General features: G+C 36.3%; 1 protein-coding gene across 6 annotated transcripts in view; it reads left to right on the forward strand.

Annotated features, from left to right (window-relative positions):
* The window catches only part of RIC8B (RIC8 guanine nucleotide exchange factor B), an 89,665-nt gene that overhangs the window by 12,522 nt on the left and 50,801 nt on the right, over positions 1 to 26,342 (forward strand). For all 6 annotated transcript variants that reach the window (XR_004955807.1, XR_004955808.1, XR_004955809.1 and 3 more), the window contains exon 3: positions 19,699 to 20,307. Coding sequence is in view for 3 of the 6 variants with exons in the window: in XM_016148073.2 (XP_016003559.1) it covers positions 19,699 to 20,307 (609 nt within the window). In the remaining 3 variants the exon portion in view is untranslated. The remainder of the gene's footprint in view (positions 1 to 19,698; positions 20,308 to 26,342) is intronic.

A 26,342-nucleotide genomic window follows, 5' to 3' on the forward strand; every position in this document is an offset into this window, starting at 1 on the left:
ATATTAGTAGATCTCTATAGTCCACAAATGTTGTTCAGTAATTGCTGTATGCCAGGTCCTGTGTTAGGTTTTATTTCCTAATTGGCTATTTGCCTATGGTGTTTGGTTTGGCACTTTCTCAGCTACAGGTGCATAGGGAGGATTGCCATCATGGACTATAGAAAATGAATGGGTAAATTTTCATATTAGATTTCCCCAAGGAAAATGTGACAGCATAGAAATGTCAATCTTATACTGTGGAGCCATGCTTAGGAATAATTTGAGGCATGGATGTTTATTCTAAAGGCCCTTTTCACTTATTTTAGTCATTTGAAAATTGTTAAATGCCAATTTTCAATAAAACAAATGAGCTTCATATGCCTTGCAAATTTGATTCAAATTTTATTTGATGTCTTTACGTTAGGGAATACTTTGATACATAGTGCAACTACAGTTCTCATTTAGAAACCAGTAACTTTAAAGATAATCATTTTTAATATCTTGATCTCTTACACACACGCACACACACACACACACACACACACACACACATACACACACTCACTACCAAAAGCATCCTATACCTTTTACTTTTTAAAGTTCCCATCCAGCTGGGATCTGGCATAAATCCTAACTAGAAGGGCTGAACTGTATCAAAGGCCAGGATGAATGCCTCGCAGTAGTTCAAAATAAAACAATTTAAACTTCATTTCAGACTCCATTTTAAGGTATCGAAGGACTAAATGTAGGGAGAAAGAACAGAATAGCTCTTCTGACTTAGTAAGCTGTAGATGTGATAGTCCATACATGATCTTTGGATCACCTTTTGGATTTCTGCATGAGAATGACAAGAATAGTTTTTCTGATTTGTACGTTAGAATTTCGATCCATTTTCTCATACAAAAAATAAATTCATCAAGAACTTCCACTTCTACCCATGACAGTGTGAGGAGCTCAATAGATCTACTCCCCAGTGAAACTGGTGGAAATTATAGTCAATGAAGAAAAACTTTTTTAAGAAAAATCTATGGAAACTCAGTAAGAAAAGTGAAAGTCTGTAGTATTTGAACTAAGAACTGCTTTCTCTCTCCCTCTCAGCTGGGAGAGATGGAAACCCTTGTCCAAACTAATACAGAAATTAATGCAGCAGATAACGCAGAGCTCCCTCCTCCATCAGCTCACAGTGGGAGGGCTTTCTTCCCTGAAGAGACTGGGGGTAGCCTTAGCATTCTTTATCCTGCCTCAGCTATTCTGCCTCTGTTGCTGAGACTAAATCCTGAGTGATTGCAGCTGAGAGGAGCAGTCTCCTTCCCTTTATCCAGCTCCCCACTCATGGGACAGAGGCTCTACCTTGGGGGTGGTACCAGTGAGAATAGTGGGGCCCCAGTTGCCCTTGTCACTTGCCGGTGGGACACAGGTTCCACCCTGGGAGAAGCAAGCTGAGGAGAACTGGGGCTGCTGCTCCCCCACCCCCTCCAATTGTTCTCTCAAAGGGGGTTACCCAGTGAGAAGTATGCCGTAGTCTTTGCCCCCAGCGTCAGAACCAGGGTTCCAAAACTTTCCCTAGAGGAGCAAACAGACTTTATAATACAGCTCTGAATCTCTCCCCAAAGGAACCAACTTTATTGGCAACAGAGTGTGAAGTTCATCACTTGAGGGTGCAGGTCCTGGTGAAAGGCAGTTGGGAACAGATTGGAGATACAGATTCATTGGAGATACAGATAATCAAAAGGCCGGCTAGTTTGCTAGAAAGGGCGAAAGAGATAGCTGGGAGTTACCCTCCTATGGTTAGAACAAATCTTAAATACTGATCCCAGGAACTATCCCCTCATAGGAACCCTAATAGACTATTTCAGTTTGTGGAGCTATTTATGCCCCAGGATATTGTTGAAGACAGTAGATCAATCAGCCGGCAGTTAGTGGCTCTTAACAGCAGGTAGTGGTCAGAGAAAGAGTTAGTCAAAGAGGAGGGGCTTGCTAAAGTCACTGTCATCTCAGGATGACTGTAGGCCTACCCAAGGGTGAGCCCCCTTGCAGAGAAGGAGGGGCAGAATATATTTCACTAAAATAATTCAGCCAGTTACTGAGCAAATAAATACCAATAGCAAGTCTTGGGTGGTAGAGACATTACCTAGTGTTACTACAATATATTATCTAAAATATCCAGTTTCAAAAAAAAAAAAAAAGACATGCAAAGAAACAGGAAAGAAAGACCTATACACTGGGAGGTGAGGGGCAGCAGGCAAAGAAAACTGCCTGAGAGAATGACCAGATATAGGGTCTAATAAACAAAGACTTCAAAGAAGCCAATTTAAATATATTCATAGAACTAAAGGAAAGCAAGATTAAAGAAGTAATCCAGGGTTTGATGAAATGTCGCATCAAATGGAGAATATCAATACAAACATATATATTAAAATGAAGAAGAACCAAATGGAAATTTTGACATTAAAATGTACAGTGAAGTACAATAACTGAAATAGAAATTCACTAACAGGGCTCAACACTAGGTTTGAACTAGCAGAAGAAAGAATAAGCAAACTTGAAGATAGATCAATAGAGAGTATACAAGGTGAAGAACAGAGAGAAAAGGGTAAAGAAAAAATGAAGAAAGTTTCAGAGAATTGTGTGGCAACATTGATGTACCAACATATGCATAATGGGAGAACCAGAGGAGAGGAGAGAGCAAAAGGAGAAGAAAAAAATATTTGAAGAAATAGCATCTAAAAACTTGCCAGATTTACTGGAAAACAACCTACACATCCAGGAAGCTCAATATTCAAAGAGATGCAAAAGCAGATGCATCATAGTAAAAACACTGAAAGCCAAAGACAAGGAAAAAACCTTGAAAGCAGGTGTACTCGGGAGGCCTGGCGCACTTGGGGTATGGTCCATGGCTCCACTTGGGGCACGAACCCAGGACCTTCTGTGTGTAAAGCAGATGTGCTAACTACTACGGTATGGAGCCACCCCAAAGATAATCTTAATAAATGGAAAAAATTCCATGTTTATGGATTGGAAGATTTACTGTTGCTAAGATGCCCCTCCTCACATTGATCTGCAAATTCAGTGCAGTACCTTTTAGAATCCTAAGTAGCTTCTTTGTAGAAATTGAAAAGCCAATTTTGGGATTCATATGAAATTGCAAGAGATGCAGAATAGCCAAAACAGTCTTGAAAATAACAAACTTGGAGAACTCAGAATTCTCAATTTCAAAACTTAATACAAAGGAACAATAATCAAGACAGTGTAGGTCAGTCATAAGATATAATTTATGTGTGTGTTTGTATTCAATGGAATAGCATCAAGGGTCCAGAAATAGACTTAAGTGTCTATGGTCAACTAATTTTTGACAAGGATGACAAGACCATTCAGTGGGGGAAAGAATAGTTTTTAACAAATGGTCTTTTATATCCACATATAAAAGAATGCAGCTGCACCTTTACCTCACATCATATATAAAAATTAACTCACAATGAATCAAACCTAAACATGAAGCTAAAACCATAAGACTCTTAGATGAAAATGTAAGGATAGATCTGCATGGCTCGAGATTTGGCATTGGATTCTTAAATATGACACCAAAAGTACAAACAACAAAAGAAAAAATAGATAAATTGGACTGCCTCAAAGTTGACTTCGTGGTTCAAAGAGCACTCTCAAGAAAGTGTAAAGACAATCCACCTGCAACAAAATCAGTTTTACTATAGGCTCATTGATATAAACAAGACAAGTTCCTATGGCATCTCAGCTTCTCATCAACATTATAATAAAATAACTATTCAAGGAGGTGCTGTACCTTCTAAACTAGTGTAGTGGGAAGCCATGATTCAAGCCTAGGCAGTCTGGTTCAGCATCCAATGTATACCACACTACCATTCAGTAATTGAATTCATCTGCTGTATAGCATATGAATCGATTCTATTCATTTTCTGATTTTAGGCATCCAAAATTTGAGACTTGGTATGGAGCACAAACAGAGCTTTGACATTGAACTAATTATCAGCATTGACAGGAAACAGAAGAACCTGCTTTTGCAGTGCATGTGGCTGGCTAGGATAACTCGCAAGGATATGCAGTGTCAGCTCTCCCCAGAAGCAGTATCGTGCTTAATCTATAGGAGCTAGACATGCTGAAGTCTTTTTTTTTTTTTTTTAGATTCCTCAGATATATTTTTAGCTGAAAGTGTATTTTATTTTTCTCAGCAGTTAGCCCTTCCTTACAAGTTCGATCATGTATTAAGGAAGGTGAAAAACTTGTACATCTTTGACTAATTAAAAACACTCAGAGACCTGAAAGAGTTCTTGGCCGATTAGACATTCCCAGTGTTCCCAACTTCCCCATTTATAGATGAAAATCTGAGAAGTCGACTTGCCCAAGGTCACAATTAATGAGTAGAATCGCTAGGATTCAAACCAAGTCTTCTGTCTCCTTTTCGGCCTTCAATGATCATCTTTGCAGGGCTTTTCCATGGGAAACTCACATTATAGTAATGGACCAGAATATCTTCCAGCACAGTGGTTCTTTCTAAGATATGTCACACCAAGGGTCATAACACTGTGGCTGAATACTTTCAGTAATGGGAAGCTCACAGCAGCCACTCTGCTTGTGAATAGCTTTAATTGTTAGAAAGCTTTTATATGAACTCTGAATCTGCTTTGGCTGATCCTCCTACTTTGCCCTTATCCTACTCTCCCTCTGCCTTTGTCCACCATTTTGCTTATCTACCTACTTCCTTTCTGCCACTCCATCTCATTTTTTTCTCACTTATTGCCCAACGCTTAAATTTATCAAACTTTCTCTGGCTAAATTCCCTGTAGTTTATTCTTTCAGTCTTTTAATACACAGTTTAAATTGCTGTACATTTATATTCCTCATTCATTTTAATATGTGTTTAAGCTCCCTGATATTAAAAATAACTTGAGTCATGAGCTTTTATAGCTCCTCAACCCAAAATAGACTTCTCATTACTTGGTTAGAATTTACTTCTCTTGAATAATTTGCATGTACTTGAACTTTTAAATTGGGAACATTTTGAATTCTGTGCTTATATCAGGGCTATGTACAGAGGGATCAGTAATGGATACTATAGTTCTAAATGGACACTGTAGAATCCATAAAATTAATATAAAATTGTGGCATAAACACTTTCCTTTTTAAAGTGGTTTTGCTATTAAAAGGTAAATATAGATAAAAACTTCCTAGCCATTTTATGCCCGTGTAGAGTATGCCTGTAAATATTTCTTGATCTATTTGGCCATCTGGCCATCTTTATGATGTAATGTACATTAGTCTCTATTCTACGCCAAGCACTATGCTAGAGATTTTTTAACATATCATCTCATTTAATATTTATAAGCCCTAGATGTTACCTCTATTTTTAGAGATGAGGAAATGAGGCACAACTGTTTTCAAGAGATTGCCCAAAATCATATAACCACAAGGGGCAAAGCTGGTGTTTGAACACAAGTGCTTTCTTCACTTTAATTATACTGTTTTCCAGTGAGTAACATATCAGATTCCTCACACCTTACAATATGGTCTCTCAGATGCTATCTATATTAAATAATTACAATAACCCTGTGAAATAGATATATTTCTTACACATGAGAAAATTTAACTTCAGATAGGTTAAATAAATCAGTCCAGATCCAAGTTCAGAAAACAGTAGAATTAGGGACTAGAAAGAACCCAAATCTATTTCTCTGCCTTTTCTGCTATACCATTAGTATGTTACGGTACCTTTGAAGACCTCTAAAATCTCACAACTGTCTCATTGAGACAGCTTAACCTTCCTTTTGTCTCTATTCCTGCTGTCTTTATACTATCATAACAAAATACTGGGTGGCTTAAACAACATGCATTTATTATCATAGTTTTGGAGGCTGGGAAGTCCAAAGTCAGGGTGTTGGAAAGGTTCATTCTGAGGCTTCTTCTCGGTTTGTAGGTAGCCATCATCTCGCCATGTGCTTACATGACCTCTTCTTTGTGCACAGAGGGTGGGGGAAAGCATGAACAAGCTAGCTCTCTGGTGTCTCTTCTTATAAGGGCACTAATCCCATTGGACCAAGGTCACACTGTCATGACCTCATCTAACCCTAATTACTTCTCAAAACTCCCATCTCCAAATACTATCACATTGAGGGTTAGGCCCTCAACATACGAGTTTAGGAAGGACACAGACATTTAGTCCTTTACAATCAGAGTCCCAGACTATCTTCTGTACTTGCCCCTGGGCTGCTAGAGCTCAAAACAAGGGATTCTGAAATAGAGTAACTTAGTTCAGAGTGAGTAGTTAAGTGTTGTGGAGTAGGTGGCATTGAAGACAAAGTAAGAAAATTCCAAAAAGACTGTATAGGAAAGACTTTGATATACTGAAAAAGCAAAAAGGCAAAGGAACTGTAGAAATCAATGAGACCAGGATCTATATCAGCCATCAAGATAAAAGGTATATGTTGTGACAGCGCATCCATTTTTCAGCCTTGTTAATATACTACATAATCAAACTATAGCCTGTGCTAAGAACTCACTAAAGAGTAAATGAGGTAATCTTTTCTTTGGTAAATTCTAATATGAAACAAATTATGATACTTACATATTTTCCATTATATTATCTTAAAATACTAAAATATGTTTACATAGGTAGTGCAGAAAAGGGCTTTCTGAAAAATAAAGACTCCTACTTAAGTGATAAGAAGCGTAGTTAGCTGGTACTATATTTGAAGAAAAATAAAAAGTTTTGACATGCCCATTTCTGCCCTCAGTCAAGAAAGGAAGGTGATTGGTTTTGTTAGCTTCTGTTTATACCCAAGTTGTCTTTCCCATCTGTTAATGAATTCTTAATGATGCAACAAGTCTTTCTCAGGATTGCTAATTAGCAAGAAAACTTCATTGAAACTTACATAATTGTTGTTACTCTGAGCCGTCTTTTCAGTCTTTTTGGCAAGATCACCATGATATAGAATGTAGCCAGAAGGACTGTATTACTAAAAGATGGATATGTGTAAGAAGGGAAACTAGAGATGAAATTTAGGAAGTGAGATCAAACCTCTTTGACAAAGAGTATCTATTTAATAAAAAGTGAGAATTACCATTATCTCCCATACTACAAGTAGAAATACCCCAAAGTGTAAGATATACTATTAAACTAAATCTCTCTGGACCCAGCTACATGTGTATTCATTTAGAAAATCTCATCTTTAGCTTTTTATAAAGAAATTCCAAATTCAAACACCAAAATCCTCACTCTCTTTTATTAAATGCCCATTTTAGAATTCTGGCAGTAAGCCATTAACTTTAATGTTTTTATAAAATACAGTTTTTTAATAGGTCTGTCTTATGGGACTGACAACATTGTTCCAACTGTTAATTATAGTAAGCTTATTTTAGAATTTAATACCTCTCTATGTCTTTGTCTTGTGTGTGTGCGCACACACATACTCACACACTCACATGTGCATGCACAGAGGGCAAAAGTTTAGAACTATCAGATTTAGGTGACTGACCTTCAGCTTCAGTTAAGAACTAAAATTAGATCCCTGTGGAATATTTATCCAGTGACATCCATCAGAGGACAGTGTAGGCATAACCTTGTGAGACCAGGGAGGCATCATTCAAAGGATCCTGCCTTAACTACCATTCTTCTGATATCTGATCTTTTTATCTTAAAAAATTTTGTGACTTTTTGTATTGTGATTTGTACTGCCTTTGTTTATTTTCATGTAGAAGTTCTTCCCTAGTCCCACCCCCAATGAATCTTTTGGTAAAATAGTGGTTAAAGAGGATGCACCAGGATTGTCCTGTGACTTTAAGTATCCCTGGCACTGTGCCACATCTCCCAGTTGAATGTGCATAGTCTATTTTAAGATCAGGGTTCTATCCCATCACTATAGGAGTACTGGTTGATGGAGCGAGAGCATAAATTAAGCATGTAGCTAACATTGTAGACAAAAAGGAGGGGGAAAGGCCATTCTTATTAAAGAGGAAGTGGCATACTGTAAGGATAGGTATTTCACTACCACTACAATAGAAGAACAGAAACATTAAAAAAAAGTAATAAGTAGAACCATGTTTAATGACTTCGTTTATGTAAGGAGGAAAAAATCCTCAATAATTCCTTTCACAGGCCCAGTTTAATGCCGAATTGCTTTTAATGTTGGAGTACCCATTTTTGTCTTATTTCTTATACATCACCAGATACCAGCAGAATGAAAAGAGAATAGGACCGAGTCAAATAAGAGTCTGAGTCCCCTTTCCCATTGTAGCTTTTTGTGCTACCTTAATCAAACCATTTAGCTTCTCTGGGAGTCAGTTTTCATATCTGTTAAACTTAAGAAATATCCCCTAGTCTTGAGTATGTTATGTATTATTTTTTTTAAGATTCTGGGGTCAAATAAAGGAAAGAGAAGTTTTTAAAAATTAAACAGAATTTTTTTTTAGTTCATCTGAGACTCTTTACTATTTTAATAAGCTTTGTAAGTTTCCCAGACCTATTCTCCCACAAAACCTGTTTTTTATAGAAACTTTTACACTGCTAGTGCTTATTCTCTTTCTCTCTCTCTCTCTCTCTCTCTCTTTCTCTCTCTCTCTCTCTCTCTCTCTCTCACACACACACACACACACACACACACACACACACACAGTTACTATAGCCCCTTCTAACTCTAACATTCTGATTCTGGAAGTTATACTCATTTTGTTTGGCTCTTAAGCTCTTTCTGGCCTTTAGTTATCCTAGGGTTACTGCCAAGTTGAACTCAGTGCCTGTGCTGTGTGTATAACCTGCCTCTCTTTCCAGCTTGAACTGGAAAGTTATTGCATTTTCCTGTTTCTTATAAATAAAACAGACATTAATCCTTGTCTTTTGCAATGTTCACTTTCTCTGTTCACTGTTGTTTCATTTCGATTTAGTTATTCAGTCATCGGTCTAGTTTTATTCTAAATTAATCTGTGAATCTTTACCTGAATTTCACTGACTAGTAGTAAAAATTTTTGAAAACTTAAGCTCATTAAATCCCTTTTTTTTTTTTTTTTGGTGCCTCTGACATTCGAACTAAATCGTTTTGATAAGCAGTGATGTTGGAGAGAATGCTAGATGTCAAATCTACATGTAGGCTTATTATTTCGATCAGAAAAACAAGCCTCCTTCAAGATATTGCTGTTGGCTGAGATCTTTAATTATAGGTCTTATTCTTGGAAATGTATAATTTTAGCTCTTACCGTGTACCATCATCTTATTTAATAAAACAATACTGTAATACAGAGGATATTATCCTCATTTTACATGTAATGAAACTGAAGCTCTGAAAACCAAATCTCACAGGTAATAAATAGCAAAGTGAAGTCTGTCTGACTCTGCAACCCATATACTCCCTTATACCACATAGCCTCTTACTAAAGTGTATGATAATACTATATGTAAGCACATGCATTGTAATCATAATATTCAATAACATTTTACTCTAAGGCAGTATATATACACTATCTCATTTAATTTTCCTAGCAAGCCTAGGAAGTAGGTACTACCATACCCATTTTATAGATAAAGAAATAAAATAAGTTGACCAATTTATTCAAAGTCATACAACTAAATAAGCAGCACCTGGGAATTAAATCCAGCGCTGTAGTGACCTAGTGAATGTCTGGACATAATACTCTCTCTAGCACGCGGTGCTTTAAAGATATCACACTTAGTATGTATGTGTGTAAGTATTTATTCAACATATTGGACAGCATCTTTGTACCTGTGGAAGAGAAATATGTCAGACAACTCCCCCCACCCGCCAAAGCTGATGAGAGAGATAAGAAGTCTCTGTAAATATAATTCAAGGTCAGAGGTATTAAGAGCTATAAAAGTAATAGAGATTAAGTACTTGGGATTTAGAGGTGGAAGAGGTTACTTCCTGCTGGGAAATGGCAAGGATGACATTTGCTTTGAAGATAAAAATGATTTGGGAAGTTTGGGGTTTGAGAAGACATTCAAAGTATAGGAAATAATATGAGAAACGGTACATAGGTTCACACAGGCAGTAGAGAATAGGTTTTTTGACTTGGGTCAAGGATATCGTGACAATAAGTAGTTGAATATGAATTTTAAAAAGGTGACTTATGGGGAATCTGACCCTTCCTAGTTAATGAATTTGCATGTGCTTTATTTGAGGTGTCTATTTGGGAAGAGTTAGAAATGTCTGCCAGGCAATAACATTTTCCTTTTGCTGCCAACTTTAGGAAATAAGGCCCCTCTCATGAATGAATGATAATACCATCAACCAAGTTGTCTAGGTTAGTAACTTAAGAGATATCTTGTCTCCTCTTTGTTCTGCCCTAGACATCTAACCATTCCACCAACCATTCAGTCAATTCCACTTCCTTAAAATCTTTTAGCTCTCTTTGCCTTAGTTCAGACCTCAGTCATTTCTCACCAGAATTCTTAACTGGTTCTGTCCTGTCCCATCTCTTGTCCATTTTCCATATTACCATCAGTGATTTTTCCAAAGCACAAATCCAGTGTTATTCCCCTGCTTAATACCTTGCAGTAAGTTCCCCATTTCCCTCTGGGCTAATTCCAAACTCTTCATTTTCCTCATTATACAGATGTGAACTAGTACATCCTCTCTTTAAAAAAAAAAAGAAAAACAGCCTCTCTTGACCTTATTCTTTCTTGTTACTATCCCATTTCTCTGCTTCCCTTATAATCACATGCCTTAAAAGGTATGTACTTCTCTCTTTGTCACCTCCCAGATACTCTCAGGAAACTGCTTTTATCAAGGTCATCGGTGATCTAGCATTGCCAGATACTTACGCTACTTGATCGTTCATCAGCATTTGAAACAGTTGATAGTCCCTCCATAAAATATGTTCCTGTCTTGTCTTCCAGAACATCACACTCCTAGATTTCCTCTTGCCTCTCTAACTGATACCTCTTAATTTTTTTTATCAGCTTCTGCTTCCCCTAGCCTCTAACTGTTGGCATTTTTCAGGGTTCTAGGGTAGTTCTCCTTTTTTCTGTATATTTTTCTCTAGATGATCTCATCCATTCTTGCAGCTTGAAATGCCTTTACTCATGTATATCATCAGACATAGTGCTGATGGCTGCTTAGGGCTCCAGCCACACACACTCAGCTTCTTAACCTGACATCTTTCTAGACATTTCAAACTTAATGTGTCCATACAGAATTTCCCCCCAAAACTGTTCTTCGTCCAGTCATCCCGTTCTCAATAAATGGCACTACATTGCTTAAGTCAGAAACCCCTCTCTCACAAACAAATAGCAAGTATTGTTAATTTTTCCTCAAAAATACATATTGAAGCCATCTACCTGTCTCCCTCTACACTGCTTCCACTCTAGTTGAAGCTGTATTTGTTCCCTTCCAGTTCGTTTCCATTTTTTTTTCAAGATTTTAATTGAGTTTTATTTCTCCTTTGCTTAAGTTCCTTTAGTGACTTTTCGTAGCATTTGAGGCCAAACCTTCCTTATCATGGCCTATAAAACTTCACATGATCTGGTCCCAGCTTATATCTCTGCTATTAACATCACTCATACTAGCTCTCAAGACCTTAAACACACCAGACTCTGCCTGCGATAGATACTCTTCTACTCTGCACATTCAGCAGCTTTTCACTTTCAGAACTTGGCTTCACTCTATCTAAAGTTGATCCTTGTTAGTTATTTTCTATCATATCATCCTGTTCATTTCCCTTATAACATTTAATAACATTTTAATTACATGTTTTTCATTTGTTTATTATACGTCTTCCTTGTTAGACTATGATTCTCATAACACATAACAGAATCATGTTGTTCACTGCCATGAAGCACAATGTCTTGAATATAGCAGACACTCAAATAATTGTTAAATGCCCAAATGGAAATTAAACATGTATGTTTCTGGTGTCATCTTAGATGCCACTTCCTGAGGAAGTGTTTCCTTGAATTGATACGTTTCCCTCCTATGAGGTTGGATTAGGTGCCCTGTATTTGAATTATCATAGTTTTTTACACTTAAATCACAAGTCTAGTAGAGGGCAATTTTACTCCCCAGGAGACATTTGACAATTTCTGGAGACATTTTTGATTTCTGTGACTGGATGGTGGTAGAGGTTGGAGGGTGGTTGGTGGCATTTAGTAGGTGGAGGTCAGGGATGCTGTTAAATATCCTGTAACACACAGAACGGCCTCTTATAACAAAGAATTGTCGAGTCCAAAATGTCAGTAATACAGAGCTGAGAACCTGGATTAGATCTATCAGAGCACTTATCATATTAATCCATTGCCGATGTGTCTTTGTAATTCTCTCCCACTCAATTTTAAGTTCCTTAGAAGTTTGCCATTATCTCCCCAATACCAAGGACATTGTCTTGGATTTATTAAATAGATGCTTGGTGAATTCTTGATTAAAGAGTGGCTAGATGAAAAAAATGACTATGCTCACCAGCCATGGCACAACCAGACCAAATTGGTGTAACTCTTGGTATTACATATGGAGGGTAGTTGCTTAGTCATTGAGGTGAAATACAATTTTTGTTACTTATGGAATGATGATACAAGAGGTTCTGTAGAGGGCATCGATAGACATCATATTTCATAGATATAGTTCATTTAAATTTAAAGCTAAGTTGTAGCACCAAAGGGACCCTCAGATAGAAGAGACTTAAGGAATGTAAAGGTTTATTACCTTTTCAAGTAACAGTTCTAGGTGATCAACCAGGCTGGCAGGTGCCTCTGTTCCATAAATTTATTCAGTGGTCCCACTTCTTTCTAAGATGTCAAGTTAAACTTCATCATCTGAGCCTGTACTGGACTGCCATTTCCAAGTTCTGGGCTGCAGAAGGGGACGAGAAAGTAAAGAACGCATGCCCACTGTCTTAAAAACCCAAACCTGAAAATGAAATACAGTATGTCCACACACTCACGTCATTGGCAAGAGCTCAGTCAAATGGCCGTTGAGAACAGCTGAGGAATGTGGCGTAGCTAGGCAGCCACGGGCCTTGCCACAGTGCTGTTACTGTATAAGAAGAAAATGAATTTTGGTAGACAGCTGTCAGTTTTCACCACCATGCCTAACAATTAAACTAAGTTACATAAGCTTATCTATGAGGCTTTATATTATTCCCTCATTACTCTGAGATCTGAGTTCATTTTACTACTTTGATTGTATAGTTGAAGAAAACTTACACAGGATAAAATGCATTGTCTAGAACAGTGCTTCTCAAACTATCTGTGATGAAGGACCAAGTTTTGTTTGCTTATTTTTTCCTAATTTGTAGTAGACCGGTACCTTTGTAAAATATAATTTAAATGAATCATTAGAAGAAATAATCATATCTTTTGATGTCACAGCAAAGTCCAGTTACTATAAAGTTTTCCAAATGCACACTCTTAATTTTTATACCTGTCTCAACTCATGTACCTATCTCAGTATAGTCATCGTTTGTGAACTGGCACCAACGTGTACACATTCTGGAGAGAAACTTGTTTCAGAAATGTATTCTAACCTCTTTTGGGTTGCCAGACTGGTAGACTATGATGTCTGTGTTTTAAGCAAAGACGTTTTCTTTACGTATAATACTTGACTTTTAATTTTTAAAAATTCTCAGAAGTCACCTTTTAAGACAGTACATATATAAATCATGATAGATTATTCGAATGCTCACATATGCTTCATAGCATGTTTTGCTTGTTTCACACCTATAGCCAGAGCTGATCTTAGTTTTACAGATTCATAGTGAAAAGCCATCCATTCTGGAGATGGAAGAAGATTGCCTTGGAGAGATTTGACGCATGGTATAGATGAAGATAAAGGCCTAATAAAGCGACATACTCAAGATCACAGTTAATAAATGAGAGACAGCAATGGCATGATCATTAACTTACAGTGAAAAAGACACTAGAGTCACATGATCTGGATTGAGTCCTGGCCTTCTGCTTCTTAGCTAAATGTCCTTAGGCAATTAAAGAATCATATATTAAGTGTTCATTAAGCACTTTTTAGATTAAGGAACAAATATAAAAGTTTTTTGTAAACTGTAAAGCACATAATCAAGCAATATTACAATAATTACTAAAATTATGAAGCCATTCCTTCTGATACTAAGTTCAGTGTTCTTTCTGGTCTCTATATTTCATGCTAGAGACTTATTGAGAACAGGAGTCATATTTAACATTGCATTCATTTAAAATTATGTTTATATAGCCTGTACCAATGTGGAAAAATACTTATAATTAAATTAAAAATTTAAAAGTCAGAAAACAAAATTATATATACACATGATGATTGTAACTGTATGTTAAATAGTATACCTGTTACTGATAATCGAGTAGATTGACTAAGGATAAACTCATCTGTTCACTGCATATAAAATATACTAGCTAGTATAACTATGAATGTTTTTCTGTTTTCTTTAATAGATCGATTCATTTTACATTTTAAGAACATAATTAATTTAAATTCTTGAGAAAAACATTATACGAAAACACATGATTTCTATTACTTATATGAAAAGACTTTTTTACCCAATGGGGCAAACCATCTTACCAGTACAATTACAAAAATAGCCTTATTATATCTCTCTTTCTTTTTTAGAAAGGAGAAGTATCAAGACAACAATAATAGACTTCTGCTAATGCTTTAGATTTGGGGAACTTCTTAATGCTAATTGCTCTGCTGAGGGATACAAGGATTATGAAGAAATAAACATAACAGTTGCCATTCAAAGAGTACATGTTACATCCTGGAATCTATTTCACAACAGTCCTATGAGATATAGGAGATGTTATTTCCATTTTACAAGTAGGAAAGTGAGGGTTAAAAAAATTAAATAACATTTCTGAATTTCACTGTGGCAGAACCAGATGTTAAAACCAGATCTTTCTAATTCAGAAGCCACTGCGATACATTTTCTTTTCTCGTTAAAGAAAATGTCCTTTCCACCTTCAGAGAGCTTGCAGTAGTTGAGGCAAACTTATAAAAAGAAAACTAATAAGAAGAATGTGCTGAGCACCAAATGATTGCTACAAATTGTGGTTTGGATTTTCCTTGGAGAGAAAGAATGTTGGGGGCTTAAGTGATTAGGGAAAATTTTATATCAAAAGTGAATTTTAAGCATAGCTGGAGAATGGGTAAAACTTAAATAGTCAAAGAAGGAGGAGACTGATGCATGTAGAGGAGAGGTGGTTAGAAAGCAGAAGAGCTCATTGCAAGGTGTTTGGAAAGGAACATAGCTAAAGAGAAGGAACATAGTTAGAAAGGAACATAGCTGACAAGAAAATACTGTGAAAGAGAAGATTCAGAAAGCAGGTTGGAGGATCCTGAATGCTAAGCTGAGGACTTTGAGATTTTATCTTACAATAATACATAAAAGATAACCTGCACTGAACACTTTCACAGGCTAGGCACTGCTCTAAGTGCTTGTGTGTGATGTCATTTAACTCCTACAGTAAATGAGGTCCAGAGAAGCTAAGTAACTTGCCAGGGTCACATCATTAGAAGACAGTAGAAGAGCCAAAGTTTGAACATAAGCAGTTTAAATCCAAGTTCCCTGCTCTTAATCACAGCACTGTTCAGATTCTAGAGTCCATGGTAAATAAAACAAGTTTCAAGCCCAGGACCCCTGACCTTAAACAAGTAATGTGCTTAACACCTCTAATAGTTTTTAACATTTAAGAAAGGTAATATAACCAGACAGTGACATCTCATTCCTGTCTCTGCCACCCATATACATCTTTAGCACAAAGAAGTCAAAGAGAAGCTAAGGTACTTGTGCTAATTCTGTCCACTCTGCCCGCTTTTCTGTGCTTATCCAGTCATTGCTCTAAGCTAACCACTACCGCCTAACATCCAAGTGACATCAGTCCATTGTTAACTATAATTCAGTGGTTCTCACAGTGTATCTGACAGCAGTGTCAACTGGGAACTGGTTAAAAGTTCCAGTCCTGGAGCTTCACTCACTCTAGGTGGATTGAATCAGAAACTCTAGGGGGTGAGGTGCAACAATCTGACTTTTACCAGTCCCTTTAGGTGATTATGATACATGCTGAATTTTGAGACTCACTACTATAGTATACTCTAGGATTTTAGTTCAGGAGCAAATCACAAATTTGGGAGCAATAAATGTTATTAGCATTGGGAAACCATTGGGATCTTACTCTTGAATCTCTGCTGCTGGGTCTTGCACTCTAACTTTATAGAAATATCCATGGCTATCCTAAGCTAATGAGCTTTTTAAAAGGGCCTTTTCACAGACTGTGATTTTTAGTAATTGTAACCTTTGCTTTATGACTTTAGTTAGTCCTGAAAACCTGACCTCTAAGTGAAATGTTATTAAATTAGAAAAGATTTTCATTAATTTTAATGGAAAAAAGTATGTGTTTTATGATTATCTGAAATACCAAATAATTTTGAGATTTAAAAAATCTGTAATGAAAACAAGTTTGTAGAATGAATACTTTGAAAGTGAATAAAAATAGTCTGTACGTAAAATGGAATGATGGTTTATTTTACTTGCAAATAGAGGAAGAGAAGACTTGATAGTCAGTGGTGGCTGGTGGAGGAGAAATACAAAGAAGTCATTCTTTGGAAAGTGCTGGAAAGTCAGGTGGTAGGCTCTGAGGCAGGTAATCTTTGGGATTTTATGGTTATCTTGCACTTAAACATAGTTAGAGCACACTTGGGCCAGCCACTGGGACTCAGATGAAACATAGCCTCTGTTCCTAAGGAGTCTGCAGAAGGAGTGAGATGCCCCAGCAGCTCCATCTATAAAAAGGTGAGTGCTGTTGGAGGCGCAAACAGAAAGCAAGCAAAGGAAGGAGAGGCTGGGGAGGCCTATAGACCCCTCGAGCTCAGCCTTAGAAAAAGAGTGGGATCTTGACTGGTGGAATTGGTGGCAGGGCATGCCATGCTGAAGGAACAGTGCAGGAAATGGCTCAGTGCAGGACATATGATTAAGGGCCTGGGAGTCAGTTCTAGCACTTGGAAAAGAAAAGGATGGGATTCTGACCGAGACATCAATAGGAAAGAGGACACTGGCTCATTTCAGCTGCATTCCGTGGGGCCCAAGGAGCTATGGAAAGTGAAGAGAGCAAGGCATGGTTTAGGGAAAGTAAAATCAATGAAAATTTAGTCATAGCACAGAAAAAATACTTTTAGGGCAAAGTAAAAGCAAAATATAGTTGCACCTTTGAAACACAGAAGCAGTGTGCGCACTCAACAGATGGAGGAATCATAAAGAATACTACCTCTTCAGTCCTGCTTGGTATACATATGCAAAGCAAAACTTATTCATCCAAATATGGTACACAGTTTATTAATTTGTTTTTTATCATATTCTCTGAATAGAAGTGATTGTATTGAGTAAAACAACAAGTGTGTCTATTAAATACCACTTCTTTTATTATACTTTGAGTATGTCTTTGATTTTTTTTTTTTTTTTTAAGTTTTAATGCAGAAAAGGGGAGAGTAGTCATTGTCCAAGAGTGGTATTACTTTTCAAGAGACATTATAGCAAAAAGCTCCCTCACCGTCATTATGTGAGACAAGTCTCTAATGAGAAGTGACATGTTAAATAAATCTGCACTCTAAAACTAGATTGATTGAAAACTGCTTTAAAACTAGAATTCTTGTCTTTGATTGGCAGTTGATCTGCAAGCCTTTAGATGAGGCAGTTTTTAACTATAAATTTTGTAGGCACCTCTATTCTCTTTCATGTAGCCGTCCTATGCCTCAGAGTTTCACAGTCCATTTGTTTTATAGCTTTGGCTATTCCAATTTATATTCATGCTTTGCTTTTTTCTTTCTTGAGTCTGAAGTCAGAGGAAGAAAGGAGCCATGTCGCCCATGGCGGGGTGGGCGGGGGGGGGGGATTTTATTGCTTTGAGTTTATACAGGAAGGAGGTAAAGATATCTGTTTTATTAGTTATGTAAACTCCAAATTCACATTTATAATATTTTATGATACTTTAATGTATATTTCTTAACCTAAATATATAAATGTAGATTATTTCCTTCTTGAGTAAAATCATGTGGTAGCAAAGGTTATTGGAATACACTCCCAGGAATATAACAGGTAAGTAGTAGTTTGTGGATATTTGGGGTTGGGGGTCTTGGATGTGAAAGATGTGAAATTGGAGGAAATTTTTCTTATTTTATATATTTTAAATGATGGGTACATCATACTTTCCCCTACCCGCAAACTGCTTTCATTTAACATTTTTTAATGATTTAATGATATTAAAACATTAAATGTAAGACCCTTCTATTATCAGAGATGGCGGGGATAGAGTTGACATTGTTACAGAATTTTTATAGCTTGCCAGGTTAATTTCCTTCCCACCTCCATTTAGAGAACACAGTACATTTAAAATTGGCTTCATTTCCATAGCTGAGGAACTAGGATGTACTCAGAAGGTGCACGTAGCTTGAAATTCCTGTCAAGTTCATGATGCTTGACCCACAGATAGCCTCTTTTTTAAGAGTTAAAGTCTGATGATAGGTTAATAGAGACTGTGAAATCTTACATTAGTCATAATTATTGCTCTTGTTTTTATAAAATGTAATGGGTTCAGAAATGGTTAGCAGCAGAATGGTTATACCTGCTTGTTCCATATAAAAGACCTGAACTTGAGAGCCCCAGAACTGCAGTTTATGGGAAAAAAATCTCGAGATTGAATTTTGAGAGAATGATCCATGGTTCTTAAATTAGGCACTGATAGAAATAACTTTCAAAAAATTGGATCCATCTTAAAAGGATTATTTCTGATATAGTGGTAGCAAGATTTGGAACCAGGACTACTACATATATTTGTGTAATCTGTGCTCTACACCAAGAGACCAAAGGGGAACTAAGATCTTGCTCACCCTATGAGCTTCCCAAGCCATGTGTTCTGGCACCGGGCCGCCCAGAGGAAGAGGGGTGTTTTTTTTGTAATTTGTCCACCCAGTAGGAACACTCTTTTGCAGTTAGTTGGCCTGGAAAGGGGCAGCTTTTTGTGATTGGCTCACAGGCATCACATATGCTAGCTAAGCCCTCTTTGGAATCCAATTTAGAATAACTTTTAGCAGTTTTGTCTGGAGATCTCTGAGGTCACTTGATGATTAAGTATTATTACATGTTAGCTAAAGAGAGTTCTACAGTTTATAAAACATGGAACTACTGCCATAGAACTATAAATTCAGATGAAATAGCACAGCTAAGATTCAGCAAAAATGCATACTTCTTTAAGTCTTTTTATAAGAGCCTGTACTCATGAGCAATTGTGAACCAAATCTCAAGGCATTAATCTTTACTTCTGGGAAAAGAACAGCTATGATTCAGTCTGATTGCCTTCCATTCAGGTATTATATGTAGTCTGATGTTCAAAATCTATTGAGAATAAAGCTATTTGAGACATTGGAAACGGGTCAATTTAAAAGAGAATAAATGATTTTGTAGAGCGAATATTGGCTGGAAATTAGGAAACCCTAGTTCTTACTACCCCTGCTAATTCACTCTGGTCCAGCAAAAGTGACTTAACTTCTCTAGCCCTCAATCTCCATATCTACAAAGTAAAAGAAGTACACCAAATATAAGGTCTGTTTTAGTTCTAATATGTTGTGATTTAAAAATAATAAAAATATTTTTCTAGCCAGACCTTGAAATGCTATTAAATACATTGGTAGAGAAACATTCTATTTTAAATCATTTAAACCAAATAGTGATTTTTGCGTTCTTGTTCTTATTTTTCAGAAACTCTGTGAAGGCATATTTAAAGTTCTTATAAAGGACATCCCAACAACATGTCAAGTGTCTTGCCTGGAAGTTCTCCGCATTCTCTCCAGAGACAAAAAGATTTTAGTTCCTGTAACAACCAAGGAAAATATGCAGATACTGCTGCGACTAGCCAAGCTAAATGAGTCGGATGATTCTTTGGAGAAGGTGTCAGAGTTCCCAGTTATTGTGGAGTCGTTAAAATGTCTGTGTAACATAGTTTTCAACAGTCAAATGGCACAGCAGCTCAGCCTGGAACTTAACCTTGCTGCAAAGCTCTGTAATCTCCTAAGAAAGTGCAAGGACCGAAAGTTTATCAATGACATTAAGTGCTTTGACTTGCGCTTGCTCTTCCTCCTGTCACTTTTGCACACCGACATCAGGTCACAATTGCGCTATGAGCTCCAGGGACTACCGCTGCTAACCCAGATCTTGGAAAGTGCCTTTAGCATCAAGTGGACCGATGAGTATGAATCGGCCATAGACCATAATGGACCTCCTCTCTCACCTCAGGAGACAGACTGTGCCATTGAGGCCCTCAAAGCTCTCTTCAATGTGACAGTAGACAGTTGGAAGGTGCATAAAGAGGTAAGGTTAAAAGGATATTCTCATCTGCCATGGAATTTAATTGGTCTGGGGCATTCCTAGAGCTGCCTGCAAGGAAGGAATGCTAAGTTGGGGAATGGAAAAAATGTTCAGTTCCTCCATTAATCAGTTGTATGACTCAAGATTAATTTCTTAACCATTTCTTTCCATTTGTGTAACATTTATCAGAAGAATAGGGTGAAGAAAAACTACTGTTTTGTAAGATGCCAAATATAATTCCTTCTCTGAGTTGTACTATCTCATCTTTTCTTTTAAGAAGCCTCTTTCAGGAATGAGGTTTAAATTAAAAGGTTTGAAGGGAAACAAACAATGTGGTTCATAAAAGTATAGGCATTTTCGATGGCTGCCATCTTAAAAGTTAAGATAAATCAAGCCAGTTGAAGCTGATAATCAGAATTGATGTATGCTCAGAAGAGTAAAAAATACTGTGTTATCACTCATCATCCAGTCTCCTAGAATGTTACTTTATAGTGTTAGATAACTTTCAGAAGTGTAGGACTGCAACTTGATACCCATGCTGTGCACAGTCCTAGAAAACAAGCATAATTACACGAGAGTATGGGAAAGGTTATTTTAAACCACTTGACTTATTTCTAGACTTAGATCCTTTTCTGTGGCTTGGACCTTCCAGCAACCCAAAGTAAGGCAGATTTGATAGTTATATTTGAGTACCCAGAAGGACAGTATGCTAAACAAGAAACTTAGTTTAAGGAAGTCAACAATTTTAAGTGAAGCAGACATAAGCTCTTTTTCCTTGTTTCTAGAATCTTGACATTTTACATTTACTCTCTCTCCTTAACCTTAAACATCTGGTGAAATTCATCTTCTGCTTAAAAAAAAAAAAAAAAAAAAAGTATTTCGATGCTAGAGCAAATGAGCTTTTCCAACAATTGATTTTAGGTTAACGTTTTGCTGTGTCCATTTGAAGCAGTTCTCACTGTGAATAAAGATCTGTTTTTGCCAGCAGCCTGCTTTGAAAGGATTATCTCAGTGCAATAATATAGTGGGAGTGTGCAGGCATCTGAGTTTTAAAGTGCAAATAGGTCTATATTTTGAAACCAAATATTTGAAGATCAGTCCTAACAGCTGTTTTAGATGACTGTAGTATGGTCAGTTTTTCCTGGGACTTGGCAGAAAAAGATGTGGAAAGCCCACATGCTCCATTTATGCTTTGAAACCAAATATTTGGAAGTATTTAAAATGTTATGTCTCTATGCTTATTTGGTACCTTCTATGGTTATTTTTCTTACACTGTTTGTTTTGGTGTTTTTAAGTTTTCCATTTAGTCGCAAGAGCTCTTCTGAGACCGTTGGTTTGCCATTGTTGGACCCTCTGTTATTTGAATTGTGCCCCAAATAGTAGCTCACACTGTTCAGATTCCTGACAAAAAGGGTTTATAATTCAATGGCTGCATATCAGTGTATGTATGAGATGGCATGGAATAAATATTAATAAATTGAGATTAGCCCTGTTAGTTTGCTTTAGTTTTTAGTAATAGTAGAGCTAGAAGAAGCTTTAGAAGAAAAGGTTCATGTGCCAAATACTCCTTCTGTGTAATGGAATGTTTGTTCTTCAAAAGATACATAAGAAAAGATCAGTAGTCCTGAAGCAGGCATCTCAGCAGACCTAGTGCCTCTTGGGTTGTGGATCAGATGATACAGCCATTATAAAATGTGCCCCATTAATGTGACTCTGGGCTATTATTAAAGTTATCAAAAATGTAAACAGTATTGAAAATAGCCAACCCATTCAGTCAAGAGTGTGGGATAGGTTTTGTAAGCCACTTGAGTCTCTATAAGTCTCCAAATTCAAATTTTAGCATACATTTAGTCAATCATTCAGTCAACAAATATTTATGGACAATTGCTAGATGTTATGCTTTGTGCTATGTAATATATTGACAAATAATAGGCATAGTCTCTGCCTTCATGTAACTCCTATTTTGTTGGTGAGAGAGGTAATAAGTAAATAGATATATAATTCAAATTGTATTAAGAGCTAAGAAAGAAACAGTGCAGTGATTGTACTTAGTATAGTCACAGAAGACCTCTGAAGGTCTCTCCTGAGATTTGAAGACAGAATGATTCAGCCATTTGAAGAATGGGGGATGAGCATTTCCCAGAAAATGACAGCATGTGAAAGACACAGAAATCAGCATAGTGTACTTTTTAGTGAGGTACCCACAACAACTTAATATGATGAAAATCTATAATAAGGATACAGAGAAACTTGCCAGCAAGAGTCCATTTACCTGGATTTTAATAGCTCAATTGTCAAATGAAAGACATTCTCCAATTTGGCAAACACCTATAGAATTGTTAATGCTTTAAAATACCAACTGAAATAAAGAGACATGGAAAACACTGTACAGAAAAATCCAACTTTAAAATATAACTAAAAATAACTAATATTATTTTCTTTGTTATGAAAATGATGCATACTAATTGTAGAAAATCTGCGGGGGGTTGGGGGGGAAGTATGCAAACAAGAAGAAAATACAAATTACCTATAAACCCACTACTCAAAGATAAGCACTGTTTACATTCGATGCATATATTTCTAACCATTCTTCATTGTATAACGTATAAACATATGTATTTTTTTTTTACAAAAATGCACTAATTTTATAATCTTGATCTTATTTTTACAACAAATGTTCTTAAAGAGTAGTGGTTTTCAAATTGTGTTCCTTGAAGCCATAAAGTTTGTAAGAATAGCCCCTGGGGGTAAAGTGCACAGTGTTCGATGTTCCTCACTCTTGCTTTAAAAAGAGCCTTTGATTGTTGCTATTGCTGTTATTTCTTTTTAAATTTGGGTTGTAGCTAGAGTTTGTTTGGTGAATAAAAAGAATTCTGCAACCAAAAAAAAAAAAAAATTAACCCCTTTCTTTTCCAGTTTGTTAAAGGCTTATAAATTCTTCCTTCAGAATTGTCAGCATTTAACAAATCTCCTCTGTGTAGGCATTTAGATTGTTGACAATTGTTTGCTATTTCAAATAATAATACAGTGAATTTTCTTGGAAAAAACTTCATAGTTGAATTCCTGGAATTGTTGAGTCAAAGGGTTTTTCAAAACCAATTCGGATTGCCAAATTGACCTTCAGAGTAGTGCTAGTTTATACATTTCAAATCCTGGACATTTCACTTTTTAAAATCTTTACCTATTTCACAGTTTAACCATTACAGAAAATACAGTTTCATTTCAGAAAATACAGATGTTTGGTTTTGGTTTGAACTGTTTTAGTAGGTATTTTTGTGACTGTTCATTTATAATTCACCATAAACAGAAAATTAATGAGCAGGTTTTACTTGCGGTTTAGCAAATTAGTGGCATTTGTTCATTTTTAGGTTTATGCCTCAGTGTTAAATTCCTGCCTGCCTTACCATCAGCAGATTAATTTGTAGAGTTCTTTCCATTCACTAAGAAATGTAGCTGGTCTTATTTCCACTTGTGTTGTCAGTCTTGTCTTCCTCTCTCCCTCCCTCCTTTCTTTCTTCCCTCTCTCTTTCTCATCCTTTCATAAACGTAGTATGTTTAAGAAGGTCAAAAGATCCTTTTAGCAGGACCTGAAGTCCGTTCTAGAAAAGCAAATTAATTGGAAAGGGCTCGTCGTCTTCCTGCTTTAACACTGGGCTATATTTCTCTGTCGTTAAGAGAGCAGGTTGTTCTGAAGATTCCTCACTTAGCACACATTCCCTTCTGCAGTGCTTCCCAGGTACCAATGCAATGTAATGAGAAAATGCAAGGACCAATAGACAGGGCAGAGCCAGACAACCAAGTGCAACCAGGGAAGCAGTACAAGTACTGAGTAGTCAAAGGATGCTATTTGAGTGAAATTAAACAGTGAGTGTCCATAGAAGGTAATTGGGAATGTCACAGTGTGACAGAAGAGGTTTGTTCCATGATTGTTTTAAAGGAAATGTGAAAAAAGAACATGATATTAATTCAATAAAAATCAAGCTTCAAGTTCAAGCTGTGCCATTTTCTTTTCCTTGAATCATTTTTCAACATTTATTGAGTGCCCAATATGTGCCAAGTTCTGTGTAAGGCACACAAGATGAAGATGCAAGATAATGCATCAAGATAAATTATCACCACTCGCAAAGAACTAATGGTTTAATAGGAAAACCAGATATAAAAACACAGATAGATATACAACTGTTTGTTACATTATTTTCTACTCTTCTCTAATTTTCTGTGTTTGAAAAAAAAAAGAGTCACCTCAGCGGTGCACAGCTGCTTCAAATCCCATATAGTCTAGATCTTCGGGGGTCTGTCTGTCTGACCCCAGTGGCAGTCTTTCCACTAAGCAACATACCTAGCACAAAGTAGTGTTCAGTAAATATTCGCTTAATGAAAAATTTAATGTGATATAGTTTGATATCTGTATAGCGGAAATGCATCAGGAAAATAGCCTGAAGTTGACAGGAAGGAAGGAAAGTTTATGATGCCTTTTAAATTTTCAAAGCTATTATAAAATTCTCTAGAAGTCTTAAAAATTTAATAACATCATTTATTGGAGCAAATTTTCTAGCCTTTTTGGAGTTACAACTCTATTTTATAACATTTATATTTTCTTTTGTAAGTTAATCAAAAAAGCATTTATTTTATGCCCAGCACCATTATAGATGCAAAAATGTAAAGAGGTAAAGTACCTAATTTTTGCCTGTAAGGAGACAAGAGATTTTTTGAACATACACGATTTAGTAGGACACATAACAAAGTAGAGGTAAGCAAAAGGTCTAGGGTAAAACACAGGGTGAAATGCTGTCTGAGTTATAACTATATTCCAGTTAAGAGCTCTTATGTACATGCGCATCTGCGTTTTTGTATGCTTTTCGCCTTTTATAGAATTGAAGTTGAATTTTCTATATACAAGTTTTACAAACCCCATTAAAGTAGTTAGAACTACCTTGAGATAACAAAACCAGGTTAGGACTCATTGGTGCAAAATATTTTCCCTTCATTCTTCTTCTCAGGCATTGATTAGATGGGTTAAAGCTTTGAATGAAGGGATGTGAGGAACTCAATACCTTTACCAAACAAAAGTAAAGTCTTCTAGTTTACACAAGAGGAAACAAGCAACAGTACAGTAGTAGAATCTGTAATTAAGAAATAAAATCTATATAAAGAGATCCCAAAGAATTTCTGGAGTTTTTAATCTCTCTATTAGTGTTATCTCATTTTGATTTCCACTATCACAACAAGCCGCCTTGCTTTCTCTCTCTTCCTCCTCTCTTTGTCCTTAGGGACTTTTCTTTCTCAGCCTTTGGGGATGGTATGATTTCAGAGGAGAGAATATTGATGCCCTAATGATACCAAAATAAAAATCATGAAGCAAGTAAATGACAGTTGTATAAACTGTGCTTGTATAATGTTTTATAAAGAGCAGTTTAATCCTTCCAACATCCTTGTGAGACAGGGGCATTAACCCCATTTGACAAATGAGGACAGTAAGATCAGAGAGTTTTATTTATGGAAAGTCATACAGCAGAATAACCAACATTAGGAAATAGTGTCCACTCTAACCTTTATTAAGTAAGACTTCTTAAATGATAGCACTCATTCATTCAACAAATATTTGTTGAGACATAGACCAATGAAGTAGAAAAAAGAATCTAGAAATAAACCTACACATATACAGTCAACTGATTTATGATACAGGTAACATTGAAATACAGTAAGAGAAAGATGGGTGTTTAATAAATTTCGTAAGATCAATTGTATGGCTATATGAAAAAAAATGAATTTGAATCTCTGCCTTATACCATACAAAAAATTATCTTAAGGCAGATAAGAGACATAAGTATAAAAGGTAAAGTAATAAATCTTTTAGAAGAAAATAGAAGATTATCTTCATGGCTTTATCATAAACAAGTCAAACATTTCTTAAATAGGCAAAGATTTCTAAAACAGGGCAAAATAAAGATCAAGCCATAAAAGAAAAATAAAAAATTTGGTCTTCATTAAAATTAGTTCATCAAGAGAAGAAAGTAAAAAGGCAGGCAAATGAGAGA

Source organism: Rousettus aegyptiacus, unplaced genomic scaffold (assembly GCF_014176215.1).
Source record: "Rousettus aegyptiacus isolate mRouAeg1 unplaced genomic scaffold, mRouAeg1.p scaffold_m13_p_2, whole genome shotgun sequence".
NCBI lineage: Eukaryota > Metazoa > Chordata > Mammalia > Chiroptera > Pteropodidae > Rousettus > Rousettus aegyptiacus.